This window comes from Nilaparvata lugens, chromosome 1 (genome assembly GCF_014356525.2).
Source record: "Nilaparvata lugens isolate BPH chromosome 1, ASM1435652v1, whole genome shotgun sequence".
NCBI lineage: Eukaryota > Metazoa > Arthropoda > Insecta > Hemiptera > Delphacidae > Nilaparvata > Nilaparvata lugens.
The window spans coordinates 78,400,282-78,415,658 of NC_052504.1; the positions used below are offsets into that span (position 1 = coordinate 78,400,282).

The 15,377-nt window shown below is 33.7% G+C and overlaps 1 protein-coding gene and 1 long non-coding RNA gene across 4 annotated transcripts; both read right to left on the minus strand.

Moving 5' to 3' along the window:
• Window positions 1–1,162: 1,162 nt before the first annotated feature.
• Window positions 1,163–9,627, minus strand: LOC111058793. Of its 3 annotated transcripts, none has more exons than XR_005573687.1 (4): window positions 9,410–9,627; window positions 7,399–7,486; window positions 3,523–3,721; window positions 1,163–1,426 (listed from the first exon to the last, which is right to left on the minus strand). It is a non-coding gene; the product is annotated as an uncharacterized LOC111058793 (long non-coding RNA). The 3 variants fall into 3 exon arrangements; XR_005573685.1 differs by lacking the exon at window positions 9,410–9,627 and adding an exon at window positions 8,997–9,213 and having other exon boundaries at window positions 3,523–3,685; XR_005573684.1 differs by lacking the exon at window positions 9,410–9,627 and adding an exon at window positions 8,997–9,203.
• A 1,328-nt stretch (window positions 9,628–10,955) lies between these two features.
• Window positions 10,956–11,375, minus strand: LOC120354362. Its single transcript, XM_039441426.1, has one exon. The coding sequence runs from the start codon at window positions 11,373–11,375 to the stop codon at window positions 10,956–10,958; it is 420 nt and encodes a 139-aa protein (XP_039297360.1).
• Window positions 11,376–15,377: the final 4,002 nt, after the last annotated feature.

Genomic DNA, 15,377 nt, shown 5'->3' on the forward strand with positions numbered 1-15,377 from the left:
CAGTGCCTAACAATACATGTATCAGAAATATATATCCAGCAATAAAATTGTTATCTTCTGCCTTCTGCATCTACACGTAATTTGTTTTAAATTTAAAATTCAAGACACAATCACGGGTTCCTTATTTTACACTTTTTGTTGTTTATTTAATTATTTATTATATTGTGTCTGTTATACCTTTGGCTCAACGTATTTGGTTCTACTTTTACTTCAACTTATTTCTCCGTTCAACCATATTTCTCATCACTTTGATCGTACAAAACTGAATAATTCTGTGTCTCTTCAATAAGTTTTTTACTCTCTATATTAAGGCTGTTCGGTAAACCTTTTTATTTTTATTTAAATTGAATAATCTTTTTCAATATAATTGTTAAGATCATTATAAGAGTGAGAAAAAGTGGCAACTGAAATTTTTGAGTGGTCTAATGAGCGAGTTATGGGTTGTTGAAGTGCTAAACTCTGTTTTCTCTCCAGATCATAAACGGTTTTGAATTTTCCATTGGAGTTTTTTTATACATTCAGTATATCATTGGCTTTGTTCTAATATGCGTTTTTTCGCGATTAATGCCAAAATAAACAAGTTATCGAATTTGCAAAAAATGTTACTTTTTTATTTATGAACGAAATGGGGAATAAAATGTTTTAGTTTGGAAAGAATAATTTTTTAAAATTTCAAGAGAAGTTCTAATAATATAGTCGAAACCGTTTATGATCTGGAAAGAAAACGGAATCTGGAAAGTTAGCACTTCTACAACCCATAACTCGCTTATTATACCACTTAAAAATTTCAGTTGCCACTTTTTCTCACTCTTATAATGATCTTAACAATTATATTGAAAAAATATTATCCATTTCAAATAATAAAAAGTGTACCGAACAGCCTTAAACGAGGCCGCACCTTCACCGTCAAAAAGTAATCTGAACTAGTCGGTGACGGCGCGGGCAACAAACACGGTGACGGTGCTGGCGCGGTGCGGTAGTATGTGTCCCTGTAAAAAGTAACTGACCTGTAACTTGACCTGTAAAAAGGTTTGAAAAATTTGAAACTGATTGATCAATTCTTTCTAAAGTTATTGCAGAGCATACAAACAGACGGACGACTTTGGCCCTCAGTAAGTCAAAAGTGAGAACTCGCTAACGCTCGTTCAATAAAAACCAACAATAATAATTTAACATTATATTTATTTTTAATGTATTATTATCAATTATACATGAGCAAAAAACATTACGGTACATCAACATTAATACCAGTAGGCCTATCACATAAATTTATACAGAACATGGATATTAATGAGTCATACACAGTCGATAAGAACTTCTATTGCTTATTAAGGATATTGGGGTGGCTTATTGGAGTAGGTGATAACGCGCTTAAAGGCAGAGGTGACGAACGATGCAGTCTGTGGTGCTTTGATCAATCGAGAAACTGTAACAGAAAAAATAAGTGGAAACAACAGAAAGATAATTATGTAAGAAAGAAATAATCTATATATATATATATATATATATATATATATATATATATATAAATGACTATGTGTTAATTTGTTACTTTGTTTGTTCCCTATAGACTTAAAAACTACTTGACAGAACGGCATGAAACTTTAGGAATATGTTGTGTGAATATTGGGGATGGTTTCTGAATAGAAATTTTGATAGGGGGACTAATAACAATTATTTATTAATCCATTCTACAGACCTATGTTTCCAAAATTGTCGGCCCAGCGGCTACCGATGAACGGGAAGATGATCATGATTGAAGATAATGTTGTGATAATATGATTTAGCATCTAAAGTTAACAGCTGTAATAGACTTATAAATTGTATACTGGTATTAATACGGTGGTTTGGAGTTGAAGTTTAGTTGATTGGTACCAGCTGAAGATAATGGTTCCTTAGAAGACCTATACAAATAATTATAACTCCCCTATCATTGAGAAACTGGAAAATGTTGGAAAAAATGATTCACCTCATGAAAGAGAGTTGTTCATATTGCATTCATTAATTACTGAAGAATGACAGAATAATTTACAATTTTTTGAATTTAGCTCAGCTTATATTCATCCTAAAATGGAAGATGGAAATAATATGGAATTCTGTGTGATTCATCGTATATCGCGTATTTTCTGGACCATCTACTGACAATCAACAACTATGAACGCATTAAATTCATCTTTGGAACACTGATTTACCTATCTATTTTATTTAATCCAACACTTTAATGATAGATATTACTACTAATTGATTGAGAAGGAATATGTTTTCGGAATAATAAATGCTGCATGACTAAGCACATAGGAAGTCCGTATTGAGATATAAATGAAAATATTGATTGTCAGATAAATTTAATGATTCAAAAAATAAAGTTAAGTGTGACATGCCTGATACCAATTACCTAGTGGAATATTTAACGCTCAACTATAACAATAATCTTACTGAATTAATTTTTCATGATGAGCTGTAAGAATTGAAATAGGCTTATAGGATGCAAGATTAGTATATTAGTATTAAAAATATAAATATGTGTTAGCTTGCTTGCATGATAATCTGTTGGCTAATTTAAGTTTTTTTTTTGTTTTGCTGTTTACTTGCTTTATTCATCAAAATATGACTAATTCAGAACGAAATAGTCTGACTGCAGACTTTAGTGTAATGGATGGTTTAATGTGGGTTGACGAATTCAAATTTCGAAAAAGCTACGTATCCCAGAAGGGACAAATCTCATATAGATGTACAAATAAGTTGTGTTCAATGACCATTATGACGGATGCTAGTGGACGAATTGTTTCCAGGAGTAGCGGTAAACACTCCCACCATCCTCCCAAAGAGAAAAATAGTAGAACTCCTGTTTTATTTATTTTTCATTTTATTTAAGGTTTAATGGCCTGTATCCGATTATACGGTAATGAATTTATACAGTAAATATTTATTGGTAATGATCAGATATATAAAAATTTAGTTTATTCAATTTCCTGGATGGATAAAAAATATATTAATATTATGAGTAAGAGTAATTCAAACCTACAATTTATAAAGAGATAATTTACGATTCAATACAGTTTAATACAGCTAAGTTGGTTGATTATGGTTACTGATGAATGAATTCGCAACTAATAAGTTCAAATAGAGAGACAAGTACTAAATACTTTAGTAGACTTTAAGAGGTACAATACCGATTTTATTACTGATGTTATTAATGATGAGTTATTATTAGAAAGATTATTACGTATTAATTGAAAGAATAAATTAATAAAGTAAGTTATTAGGTTATGGACAAGATCTACGATGAAAAAATATTTCTAAAGGCATAAACAAGAAACGGTTTATGTTATGTGCGCTCCTCGAAACACGACCGTCCGCTACCACTGCTCCCGTGCTCCGACTCGACTCCTGTCGGTGATAGTAGGCCTACTGTTGTAGTTTAAAGAAAGAAACCTGTGCCTTTGTTATTCTGAGTAGAACCGGGCGCAGTTAATTGATACAAATAATTGAAAATTATAGTCTGATCGAGTGTTTACTTACATGATTAAAGCTATAATGGCTGTCACAAATATCAGCTTGATGTGAACAGCTCAGATTTGTGAGCTAAGTGGCCGTTCTCCACTAAATCTCTCCCAAGTTCTTATCACGGGATATCAGTAGGTGCATTACCTCTCCAAAGATAGCTGCGCTTGTTCGTAATCATCTGAAACCATTTCTTCAATTATTTTGTGGATTCAATCTGTAATAATAAAAGTATGATTAATATTATAATCCCAGCATTCAATATTTTAAAATATATATATTATTATCCTATTATTTGCTGCCAGCAGTAGGAACATGCTCAAATGCAAATGATAGGCTGTCAATGTATGATTTTCTTCACATTTCACGATTCAAGTTTACATTTTTGAGCTAGAAAAACATCAATTTCTCTATATATCTCTTTTAGAATGCTCTTAAAAACACATTAAATATCAATATTAAACTTGCGAACATAAAATATTAAATTATTTTGATGTTGCATACAAAATATTTTATGAGTTGATAAGCATAATAGCTAGACATGTTAAAATTGTTATAGTTAATCTATCAAAGATAAAATTATGGTAGTTTTAGTCTTATCTAAGTGAAAATTGGTACAAAATTATAATAAATAAACGTAGGCTCAAGTAGACGAAGTACACCTAATATGAATGTGATGTTTTTGAACCTGCTTTGTGCTTAGGCAATAAGTTAGTTTATGCTAGTCGGTATTCATAAATATATTCAGTGGAGTCACTTGAGCAAGACGTCAACAGTTTAGTGGGAGTGGCAGGTGCATGTTTGATAAGAATGATAACTTAAGGTTGTGCATCACGCTTTTCAAAACTTTTTATGGTAACATTTTTCAAAGAAGGCTATTCCGATTTGGATACCATCGGTCTCACTAAATGAAGCACATCACAAGGGAAAACTCAATTCATAATTTTTACTTTTTGCGATATATAGTTTAAATCTTGGGTGAGATCCGATCCATTGCTGAATTGGGAGCAAATAAATTCATGAAACTTTGAGGATTCATTATTCAAGATAGTTGCTCATTGTAGACCACTATTTCAACCTTTGTGGCCTCATTTTGACTCTGCCTGCAATGTTTATCCTGGAATCAGCCTTAATGGTGGAATGGAAACCACAAATGTTCACAATAAATGAAGAAACTCATCACTATAAAAAGATCTACAAGCAAAATTGATCCATGTAGTGGAAGTGACTTCAACCTTGGCCAGGAATAGGCCTGAATTATTGAGCAAAAGAATATTGAACAAGGTTGCAGCTACTGTACGAAGCATAGAAAGAGGACAAGTTGAAGAAGACCCTGAAAAGTTAGCGGGTAGACAGACCCACATCATGACCACCACTCTGTCGACGAGGCTTATTCTGCACAGTGAGGCTTAGACGCTTCACACGCATTCGGTTCGGTTCGTTACCGAAAACGAATGAGGCTTTCATACATGTCAGGTTTTAATTCGTACGGTTCTAATTAGGTATTTTCTTCTCAAAAACAGCTGTGTTTGGATTTTCACAGGTCATGCTGGTATATTTAAATATAACAGCTGGTGTTAAATTGTAAGATGTTATTTCTTGAACAACAAAAATTTAGGGCCGGTTTCCGAGCTCGGGATTTAGCCAAGTTCTAGACTTTGACTGGCTTTAAACTCTGGAGTCAGATTCAAAATCAGATGTAGTCAATTGGTTTTCCGAGTCAGAGCGTTAACGTAGTCGAGGACTCAAATAGACCCTGGAGTTTAGACATCACGTTAGACCCTGGAGTTTATAATTTCGCTTTCTGAGTGAAGGGCTTATAAGTCCAGGACTTGAATTAGATTCTCGCCTCTTTCCAAGTCAAGGATTTATCAAAAATCGTCCAGGACTTAAAACAGCGTGATTTTAAACCCTCGACTGGGGTAGGGTATAAATTCAAGTTCTAGACTTAGGGCCGGTTTCCGAGCTCGGGATCTATAAGTTCTGGACTTACAGAGTCTAGGACTAAAATAAGCTCTCGGGTCTAAATTGACTTTCTGAGTCACGATTTTATCTTCTAAACTCCGGAGTCTATCAAGTTCTCGACTTATTTGAGTCCAGGACTTTAACGCAGTAAACATGAGGGAAATTCACAATATTTTGCTGTTGTATTGTTGGCATTATAGCAAAACGGAAACAGCTGATTGCAGCGGGACAATTCAAATGAGCATGCTCTCCAAACTATTTTGTGAAAATACGTTTCGATTTCTTTGTAGGCCTATTCAAAGCAAAACCTTTGAAAGGTGAATGAATAAACATTTCATTTTACGTTATGCTATTATTGATCATTGATCCTAACCAGTGATTATGAATGAAAATTTAATTAGGCTACTGAGTTTGAAAACGTATTTGTTTTGAAAAAAAAACTGTATTCCATGACAATTATTTGGCTTTTTATCTTCTCCAAAACAATAACTGAATTGTGTTTGCTCAGTTAAGTCTAGAACTTGAATTTAAACCCTACCCCAGTCGAGGGTTTAAAATCACGCTGTTTCAAGTCCTGGACTTAAAAGCCCTTCACTCAGAAAGCGAAATTACAAACTCCAGGGTCTAACGTGATCTCTAAACTACACAGTCTATTTAAGTCCTCGACTACGTCAACGCTCTGACTCGGAAAGCCAATTTTCTGACTCCAGAGTTTAAAGCCAGTTAAAGTCTAGAACTTAGCTAAATCCCGAGCTCGGAAACCGACCCTAAAAGTTAATTAAAAATTGTGAATTATTTGAATAGTTTCTTTTTGATTATGTTAATTTTGGATGTTTAGAGAGATAATTTTTTTAAATTGAAAATTTGTTCCTTGTTTTGACACATGGTATTATATAAACTTCATCTCTTCTCTCCATTGATGAAATCATATAATATTCGTGGAAAAAAATTCTCCCTGAGTTTTAATTTATATCTTTCATATTTTTTGGCAAACTATTCATTGAGAAAAAAATGTTCCTGTGAACTAACAGAATTGAATTGACCATATGATTTTGACTTGGGAAATTTTGAAACAGATAATCACGATATCAGGTTAAAATAAAAACAAAAAAGGCCAGCGTGTGTAGAAGACTTTGTTTTTTCCTGTTTCCCTAGCAACAAATTCGAATATGATAAAACCTATTCGTGTCGAGGGGGCGTTCGGTGCTATGCGGTTGCTATTCGGTACCGAATTCAAACCGAATCATCGCTTCACACTTATAGGAATTCGCCAAAAACGAAACGAACCGAACCGAACCGAAAGTGTGTGAAAGTAGCCTCTCGCTAGCAACGAATTGAAACCTGATGGAATTTATTAGAGTCAAGTGTCAAATAGGCGTTCGGTTCTATGCGGTTTCTATTCGGTACTGAATTCAAACCGTATTACCGTTTCACACTTATCGGGATTTGCCGAAAACGAAACGAACCGAATGAGTGTAAAACTAGCCTGACGACCACAATGCAGCAGCGTTTCCAGAGGGATGAAAACAAGTATAAAGTGATCAAGAAAGTATTGCCTGTCTCATTACATATTTGATTTCTCAGAATATCAATTCTAAGTAAATTAAATCGATTTTTTAAAATTACCATATTCAAGTTGTTTTTGATAGTATCCAAATCGAAACAGTACAAAAATGTCACCTGTAAAATGTTTTCCAAGTGGGTGGCGCACAATATTTATAAATAAGGTAAAACTTTGTGGCTTGGACACACACACAGCGATCTGCAGACAGGAATCAGAGAGGTCTTAGCAGGTTATAGACATGAATATCTAAAATATAGATGAAGGCCACTCTGACCGCTTCCCGCAGATTGTTCTCTGTGTGTCCCAGCCCATACTGATTTGGAGCAAAAGCAAAAATTCCATTTCATGGTGAATTGTTTACTTACTTGGTCAAAAATAATTATTGCAACAACCGTATCAGTTACTGAATCACATCTTGAACGTTCCATTAGGATGCAGTTGATCAGTTTGGCACTGTAAAATATAAATAATAAGTTCAAGTTAATTTATAAGGAAAACTTTTGTATAATATTAAATTTAACATTAGCATGAAAAAAGTTGGCGATCAAATGAAAACTACTCATTCAAAGAGGGTAAATAAATACAGCGATACTTAAGTACAGCTGATTATACGAGTCACACTGGCAAACAAGGAATCTTCCTTCTGCAGGTATTTTTGCCTCACCTACTGTACTCATGCATGTGAGCATAAATTTAATCTTAATTTATTAATACTATTATCATAAATAAGGATATCATTTTGTTATAATTTCTAATTAAATAGATTAACATTTCCTTAATTTTTATGTTTGTATCTTGTTTTTGGCAAATAAATTCATTCATTCAAGTAGGCTTATAGTTAGGTCAATGCTATAATGCCAGTAGAAAAGATAGGACAACTGCGTTGCCGATTTCCTGTATTGCCACTGGCTCCTATAATAGAGAATAGCTGATTCGGAATAACATATCTGATGTAACCCAATATTAAATGTGCATTCTATTTAATAATAATAATAATAATAATAAATAATATTTTATTCGTCAAGAAAATATATTATTCAATTAGTAATTCATAAATTTTCATGATTTAAATTAAATCTTTTTGTAAGGTCTAATTAATTAGGTATATTTTTACATTGTAAAAAAACAATCATGTGAAGCAACATGAGGATAGAGCAAAACTTATTTCAATTTCCAAAGCAATTTGATTTGTCTAATGATAGACAAGAATAGCAACACCAATGTTAATCAAATGCTGCCATTAGGTGGACCTCATAGTACCAGAGTTATTATATTTATATTGAGTTACCATAAAGCAAAAATACCATAGGAATATCAGCGGCTTGAGTTAACAGTGAAATTTACAACATAAGAGCCCTATACTAAACCATTAAATTAAACACCATGAGATGTTTTTTATGCTATTGTTTCTCTATGATGCTACAAATTACAGTAGTCTGAGTACCGTATATAAATTATCTTCAAACAACCAATCCAATCAGCTCTAGGGCTTCAGTGAGTCTGGTTGAATTTCATTCAGTTTATAATTTGGTTAATGGAAAACTTTTTATAAAATACTGAAAAACTTTATTTTATAAAACAATCCACATTTGGCTAAACCACTCTAAGCTTAATCTTGAATCATTTCTCTAAATGGATTTTCCAACAAGTAGCCTGACTGCAGTAGGCCTACATGTAAATCACTTATGTTAGCAAATCCTTTTTTATTTAATTTATTGAATAAATGATGCAGTAACCTAACTACAGTATTTAAAAGAAGATGAAATTCATAAATATCTCACAATAGGGAATAAGGTCTAAATATATTTAGCCTATTCAGTACCCCTACTTCTAATATTATTCAAGTATTCTAATGATAGAACAAAGAAATTAATAAAAGTTGCTAGCCTATTATTAATAAATTAAATTTGCTATTTTAAAATAATATTTTCAACTTTAGTAACTTAGTCCACATTAAACTTACCTCAGGATGAGAATTATTGAGAAACCAAATTCTGTCACAATGTAATAGATATCACTAAGCAAAAAGTATATTTTTGTATTATCCCAATCCTAATTATAATTACATTTGAATACATTACATAAAAAAGATTAGCCTGTAAAACAATACTCTATAAGAAGCTGTTTCTGTTGCAAAATGCAAATGTACGTTACACTTACCTTAATTATTATTATTATTATGCATAACATAACCTATAAACTTGATGCTATTATATTGAAGACATATTAAATTTTCTAAAAAATAATAGATATGTACGTATTATTATTTTATTATAAAATATTATATTATCTGGAAAATATTAAATTACTTCTACTTATTTTTTGGTACAATCGCAAATCATATGAATAGTCTATAATTGAAAAAGAACGACAAACCAGGTCCAAAAGTCCATATCATTCTAGAAAATAAGTCAGACTTGAACCATTTCTCAATGACAAACACATTACAAGTATTCCCACTTTGGCACCGATATTTTGAGTTCCAGATATTTCCAATTCCGCCATCTGCCAAACAAGTAATTTGAGTTCCAGATACTCCCAATTCCGCCTAGCAACATATTTCGAGTTCCGGATATTTCCAATTCCGCTGTCTGACAAATATTCGGAGTTCCACCCAGCAACAGTTTTCAAGCATAGGGCATTTAACATTGATATTTTGAGTTCCAGATATTCCCAATTCCGCGGCCCCTACTGTGCCAGTGTTGCTTCTTTCCTCTGTGACCATAGCATCGTTTTTCCACTCAATTATGTTTTTTATTTTTTTTTTTTTTTTTCTTGTATTTTTTTTTATAATTTTTTTACAAGTGATTAAATTTTGACACATGAATCGAAACGACATGGCATCGACAGACCATGGCACCGACATGACATGAATCGACACAGACCATAGAATCAAATTAAGGACTTGTTGGCCTCAAAGTATTCAGCCACAGAGTAGACGAATGGCATCTCATACAGCCAGGCTCTAATCCTTCCACCAAAACTTCTGTCATTCAGATCCCTCACCATGTCTGGCAGCGCGTTGAAGATCTTCTGTGCCAGTACAGGGAAACAGTCTCTTTTCTTGTTCAATCTGCAGAAGGGTACATCAATTTTAGCTTTCCCTCTGGTATTATACAAATGCTTATCGGCTCTTCTTGTCATTAAGTGATAATTAATTTTCAGGTGTAGCAAGGAGAACAGAATGTACTTGTTGAACACTGTATAGATAACCAGTCTGATGAAGATCGGCCGACAGTGATCAAGGTATCCTGCTGATTCTAAAATTCTCAATGCCTTTTTCTGTTGAAGAAGCACATCATTACATCTGGCGCATGTCCCCACATCTGCAGTCTGTGAATAATATGGCTGTGAAACAAGGCAAAGTAGACTTCAACAAGATGCTTCCTAGAAATAAGAGGCTTTAGACGTCTAAGTAGAAATATTACCCTGGATAGCTTCAGACAAGGCTTGTTGGTGTGGCTACCCCAGGTGAGTCTTGAATCCAGCATAAATCCTAGTAGCTTGACCTCACTGCAATTGATGAGCTGGTTTGTACTGAGGTGCGATCAATGAGGTGGTTTGTACTGAGGCTACAGGTAGTCTCTTGTGTCTTGTCTTCATTTAGACTCAGCTTATTATTGGTGAACCACTGTTTGGCTAGTCCAAAAATATCTGCAGCCGCCCTCTGCACCAACACTGGTGTTCTCCCTCTGGCAAAGATTGTGGTGTTATCAGCAAACAGTAGGATGCCTCCTAGCAAACCAAGGTCATTGACTATGATCATGAGAAGGAGGGATCCAATCACTGATCCTTGTGGTACCCCATGATTAAAATGTAGAGGACCCAAGTTAAATCCCTTCAGCAAAAGGATCTGTCTTCTGTCTGTTAGGTACGATCCCAGGGTGGCAAGGACCCGACCTACAACTCCATATGCTGCAAGTTACTCCAGCAGAATATCATGAGGGACAAACTCAAACGCCTTACTCAGGTCTGCCAGAGCCAACGCCACTGAGTCCCCCTCTTCAAAAAAATCTAGTATGTCACCCACCAGCTTGGAAACAGCTGTGACTGTTGATTTACTGCGCCTGAAACCATGCTGCACACTTGAAAATAGGTTATTGCTCTCGAAATGGTCCATTAGTTGAATCTTCATAAAGGCTTCAAAGATCTTGGCCAGTGCGGGAATAATAGAAATTGGCCTGTAGCTTTTCAGGGCTGTAGGGTCACCCTTCTTGAAGATAGGCACTGTTCTAGCCAGTTTTAAGGCTGTGGGGATATATCCTTTGCTAAGGCATGCATTCAACACCACACTAAGAGGGTGGGCAATGACATCAATAATAGATTTCCACTGACATACCATATATATCTTGAGTCTTTTTATTTCTGAAGTGACTCACCATTTAAATGTCTTCTGGTGTTACTGGGTCCCAGTCCTCCATTACTGCGGTCCCCTCCCTTGGTTGCTGAAAGAGTCTGCCAGCAGCTACCTGTGATCCGTCTATTTCTGAAGAATAAACTTGAGCGATTTCTGGTGGCAAAATTTTCCCACAAAATAAGTTTATATCTTTTTCATGGAAGTGCTAGTGTTTGTGTTCATGTCAAAGGTCTATAAACACGAGTGTCATGACCTGTATTTGAAGACCTTTCTCATGTCAAAAAATTCCAGACAAATTCATTCAAAATAAGATTATTTTCAAATTCAAAATTAGGCGCTCTGCCTCTATCATCTGATCTCCCCACAATTACTTTCTACACGGAAGCGCTAGTGTTCAAACTTCTGTTTCCATCTTTGAATTATTCTTGTATACTTAATCCTCTTGAATACTTAATCTCAATTGCACGGTTTTTAAGAACCTTAGAGCCATGGAATACAGAATAATTCTGGGAACAAGTGGTATTTCAAGATTTGGAAAGTCTTAGTAAATCATCTGTACAATATATGACCACAGTTTTTAGACATATAATAGAACACATACAGGACCTTGAACACATAACTATTAAGAGGCAAACACATCTAAGACACTGGAATAAAGGAAAAGAATGTACATATCCACCTTTTTTCTAATATTATGAAATATAGTTTTTTGGACCTCTATCAATGGTTTCAAGTGACTAATATATAGGTGGAGCCTCAACAAAACTGTAACTTATCTTTGAATCAACGAATGCAAAATATGACTGCCTAAAAACATTTATAGGGAGAAATTAATTTGAAGAGGAGCTATCCTATACCTCACAACTTATAGTTTCTTCTTCATCTATCACCACATCTTGTCACATCATGTAATGAATATAAAAACAAAGCTAATATTATAACACTTGAATTAATTGATCGAGATGATAATGATCAAATTCAAATTTAAAATAAACCTAGTGACTTTCTTGGTTGGAGAACTTGCTCATATGAGCTTTTGTATTGTGATCTTTGAATCCCGCAACTTTCAATTATACAGAGTAGGTAAAAATTACGGAAAAAGCTAAATATTTCTTTTATGAGAATAATTTGACATTATTGATTGGTAGGTTTCATTGAGTATCCTATTTGAAATTGAAAATTACTCTGCCACTTCAACATTTTTCACCCTTGCATATGAATCCAGCAGAGTTTATTAAAACAAATAGTGAGCTGATGGTAACACCAGAGAGATTTATAATTCTTTATCCTCACATCTATAATCCAAATACCCACATCACAAGGCAAATGCTTTGTGGAGTGGGAAAGCTCCTAAAGACATCATGGAACTCATGATGTCTTCAGGAGCAGTTTCCATCTGCCATACACTATGTGGAAGTCTTTGAATTGTTTAAGAACAAGATGTAGGTTGGAGCTTGTGAGATGAGGTTTTAGTGAGGATGCACTGTGCAAATGTGGAATAACTCAAAACTATGAAAACCTCAAATATGGACATACATTGCACGTTGGAGAAATATTAATTTAGGAAATAACAAAGCAGTTTCTGCCGATAAATTTTGTAATAGTATTTTACTCTGTGTGCCCCCAGACACGAAAGAAGAAGATTTGAATTTAAATTCATTTTTTCAAATGAGAAGGTGGTCATGTGACTCATGATTTCTATACAGAGTTCCAAGAGAAAATTAATGGCAAAAACCACACATTGAACCTCAAACCCATATATTAATATTAATCAGCTGAAATCATGTGTCAGTGCATGAAGGACTGTCTGTGTGATAGCTCTCAAATTAATAGCCTTAGCTGATGCTATGAATAAATGATTGCTCCAGTATTTATATAGTTATTATATGGAAGAACTTCTATATAGCCTGTTTAAATAAAATGAAATGTAGAAGTTTGCATAAATGATATTTTTTCTCTATAATAAAATAAAGCAGATCCACTATCCGCTCAACATTTACAGATCAGTGCAGCTTTTTAAAGCGATAAACTCATATGAAATTACATAGCCTTGAACATGTTATGAAAATAGCCTAAATAGACATAGGAAAATTTAAAAATAACATTCAAAATTTCAAAACAATTCCCAGCCACCATGTCTTTTCTTCATTCTACCTAAATACTTCAGTGGACCTGCACAAGTCGTCCTATAATTGACTTAAAATATATTTTTGAATAAATGAGATAATTTTTCAGGTATTACCTTATGAGAAACACAAATTATACCTGAAATGACAATTTAAAAGATGATAATTTTGACCATCCCAGACTTCATCCATGCTTCAGTTGGTCCACCCTATAGGTTTCCCTACTGGTACCAGTATGAATGATATTGAATGGTTATATCCTTATTATTTCCACTTAAATATAATCTTATTATATGTAGGATTTCTATTTTTCTATTATCTTCAAGAGAAAATAAAATAGAATACACACTAAGCAACTTTATTTATTTTTTTTTTTTTTTTAATTTCAGATTGGTGTACCACAGATTTTTAAATTAGCTGCCATTTCAGGTTCTTATGAAAATAAAAATCTGATCTAGAGCTGCGTTTACACCGGAGTTAATAACACAAGTTATTAACTTGACTGAATCGTCAAAAATTTCTCTTAACGAAAGTTAGTAACTTTGTTGAAGTTCTGACACTGTGTTACTAGTAAATATTTGAAAAAAAAAACACTTACTCTTGTTGGAGTCTTGAGGAATGCATTTCACTCCTGAAGAGGAGCTTCATCAGGCTGAGTAAGTGTTTTTTTTCAAATATTTACTAGTAACACAGTGTCAGAACTTCAACAAAGTTATTATATAGTGTTTCGTCATGGAAAGCAACTTCAATTTCAAAAGTTAATAACTCGTGTTTTTAACAGAAAATTCCGTGTTATTAACAAGATCTTGTTATCAATATAATTGACTCCCATATGATTTCATTAAATGAGAGTATTCATATGATATAACAGCCAGTAGAATAAAAAGCAAAAAATTGTCTCCAAAATACTCTAAATTGAAACAGGTGTGATCATTAACAGAATGATCTTCATCTGATCTAATGTGAACAAATTATAATGCGTTTACACCAGAGTTGATATCAAAGTTTTCAACATATTTTAATAACATTTTCTTTTTGGCTGCTAGTTTTGTTATCAAAAAAAGTTAATACTTTAAAACACTTTTATGTGTTTAAAGTTAACACTTTTTCATGTGTTTCGTCTGCAGCTGTAGTTATTAGGGAACAGCTGTAGTTGTGGGGTAGGGATGCTGGGCGAGGGGGTTGCAGGGACGATAGGAACCTGTTATTAACGAAAGTTAATGATTGTGATAAAAGAGATTTTTATTATCAACATTTCCTTTGATCTTTACCGACTCTCAATGAATAACATACATCTTGTTAATAACAAGGAATTTTCTGTTAAAAACACGAGTTATCGACTTTTGTTGGGAGAAATTTTTGTCAATTCAGTCTATTTGATAACTTTTTATTAATAAATCATGTTATTAACTCCGGTGTAAACGCAGCTTTAGTTATGAAAGCAAAGTTTTGGATCAAATTATGAAAAGAGATATTTTTTGATAAATTTAATTAATTTGACATGAAATTGATAATTTTATTAAGGATAATAAAACTAATATTAAATAAAATTTCAAGATATGAATTGAATAACAGCCATGTATACTCAGTGGCAAAATGGAGTCAATTTAAGAGATTTGGCAACTTTGTTCTATCTTCCTTCACTGTCATTACAACGTAGACCTCAATATAGGCAAAGAACATAATATCGTCGGGTGAGCACACCCATGGCCGTATGCCTTAAACGGTGTACACACGAACGTTTGCCTCGGGTGAGCATACGTGTATGGGCTTGCATTCGCACGTGTGGACACTGTTCGCTGAGGCATGTGGGCGAACCGGAACCCTGTCGGTATTTTGGCGTGCTCAAAGGCGCCTCGGG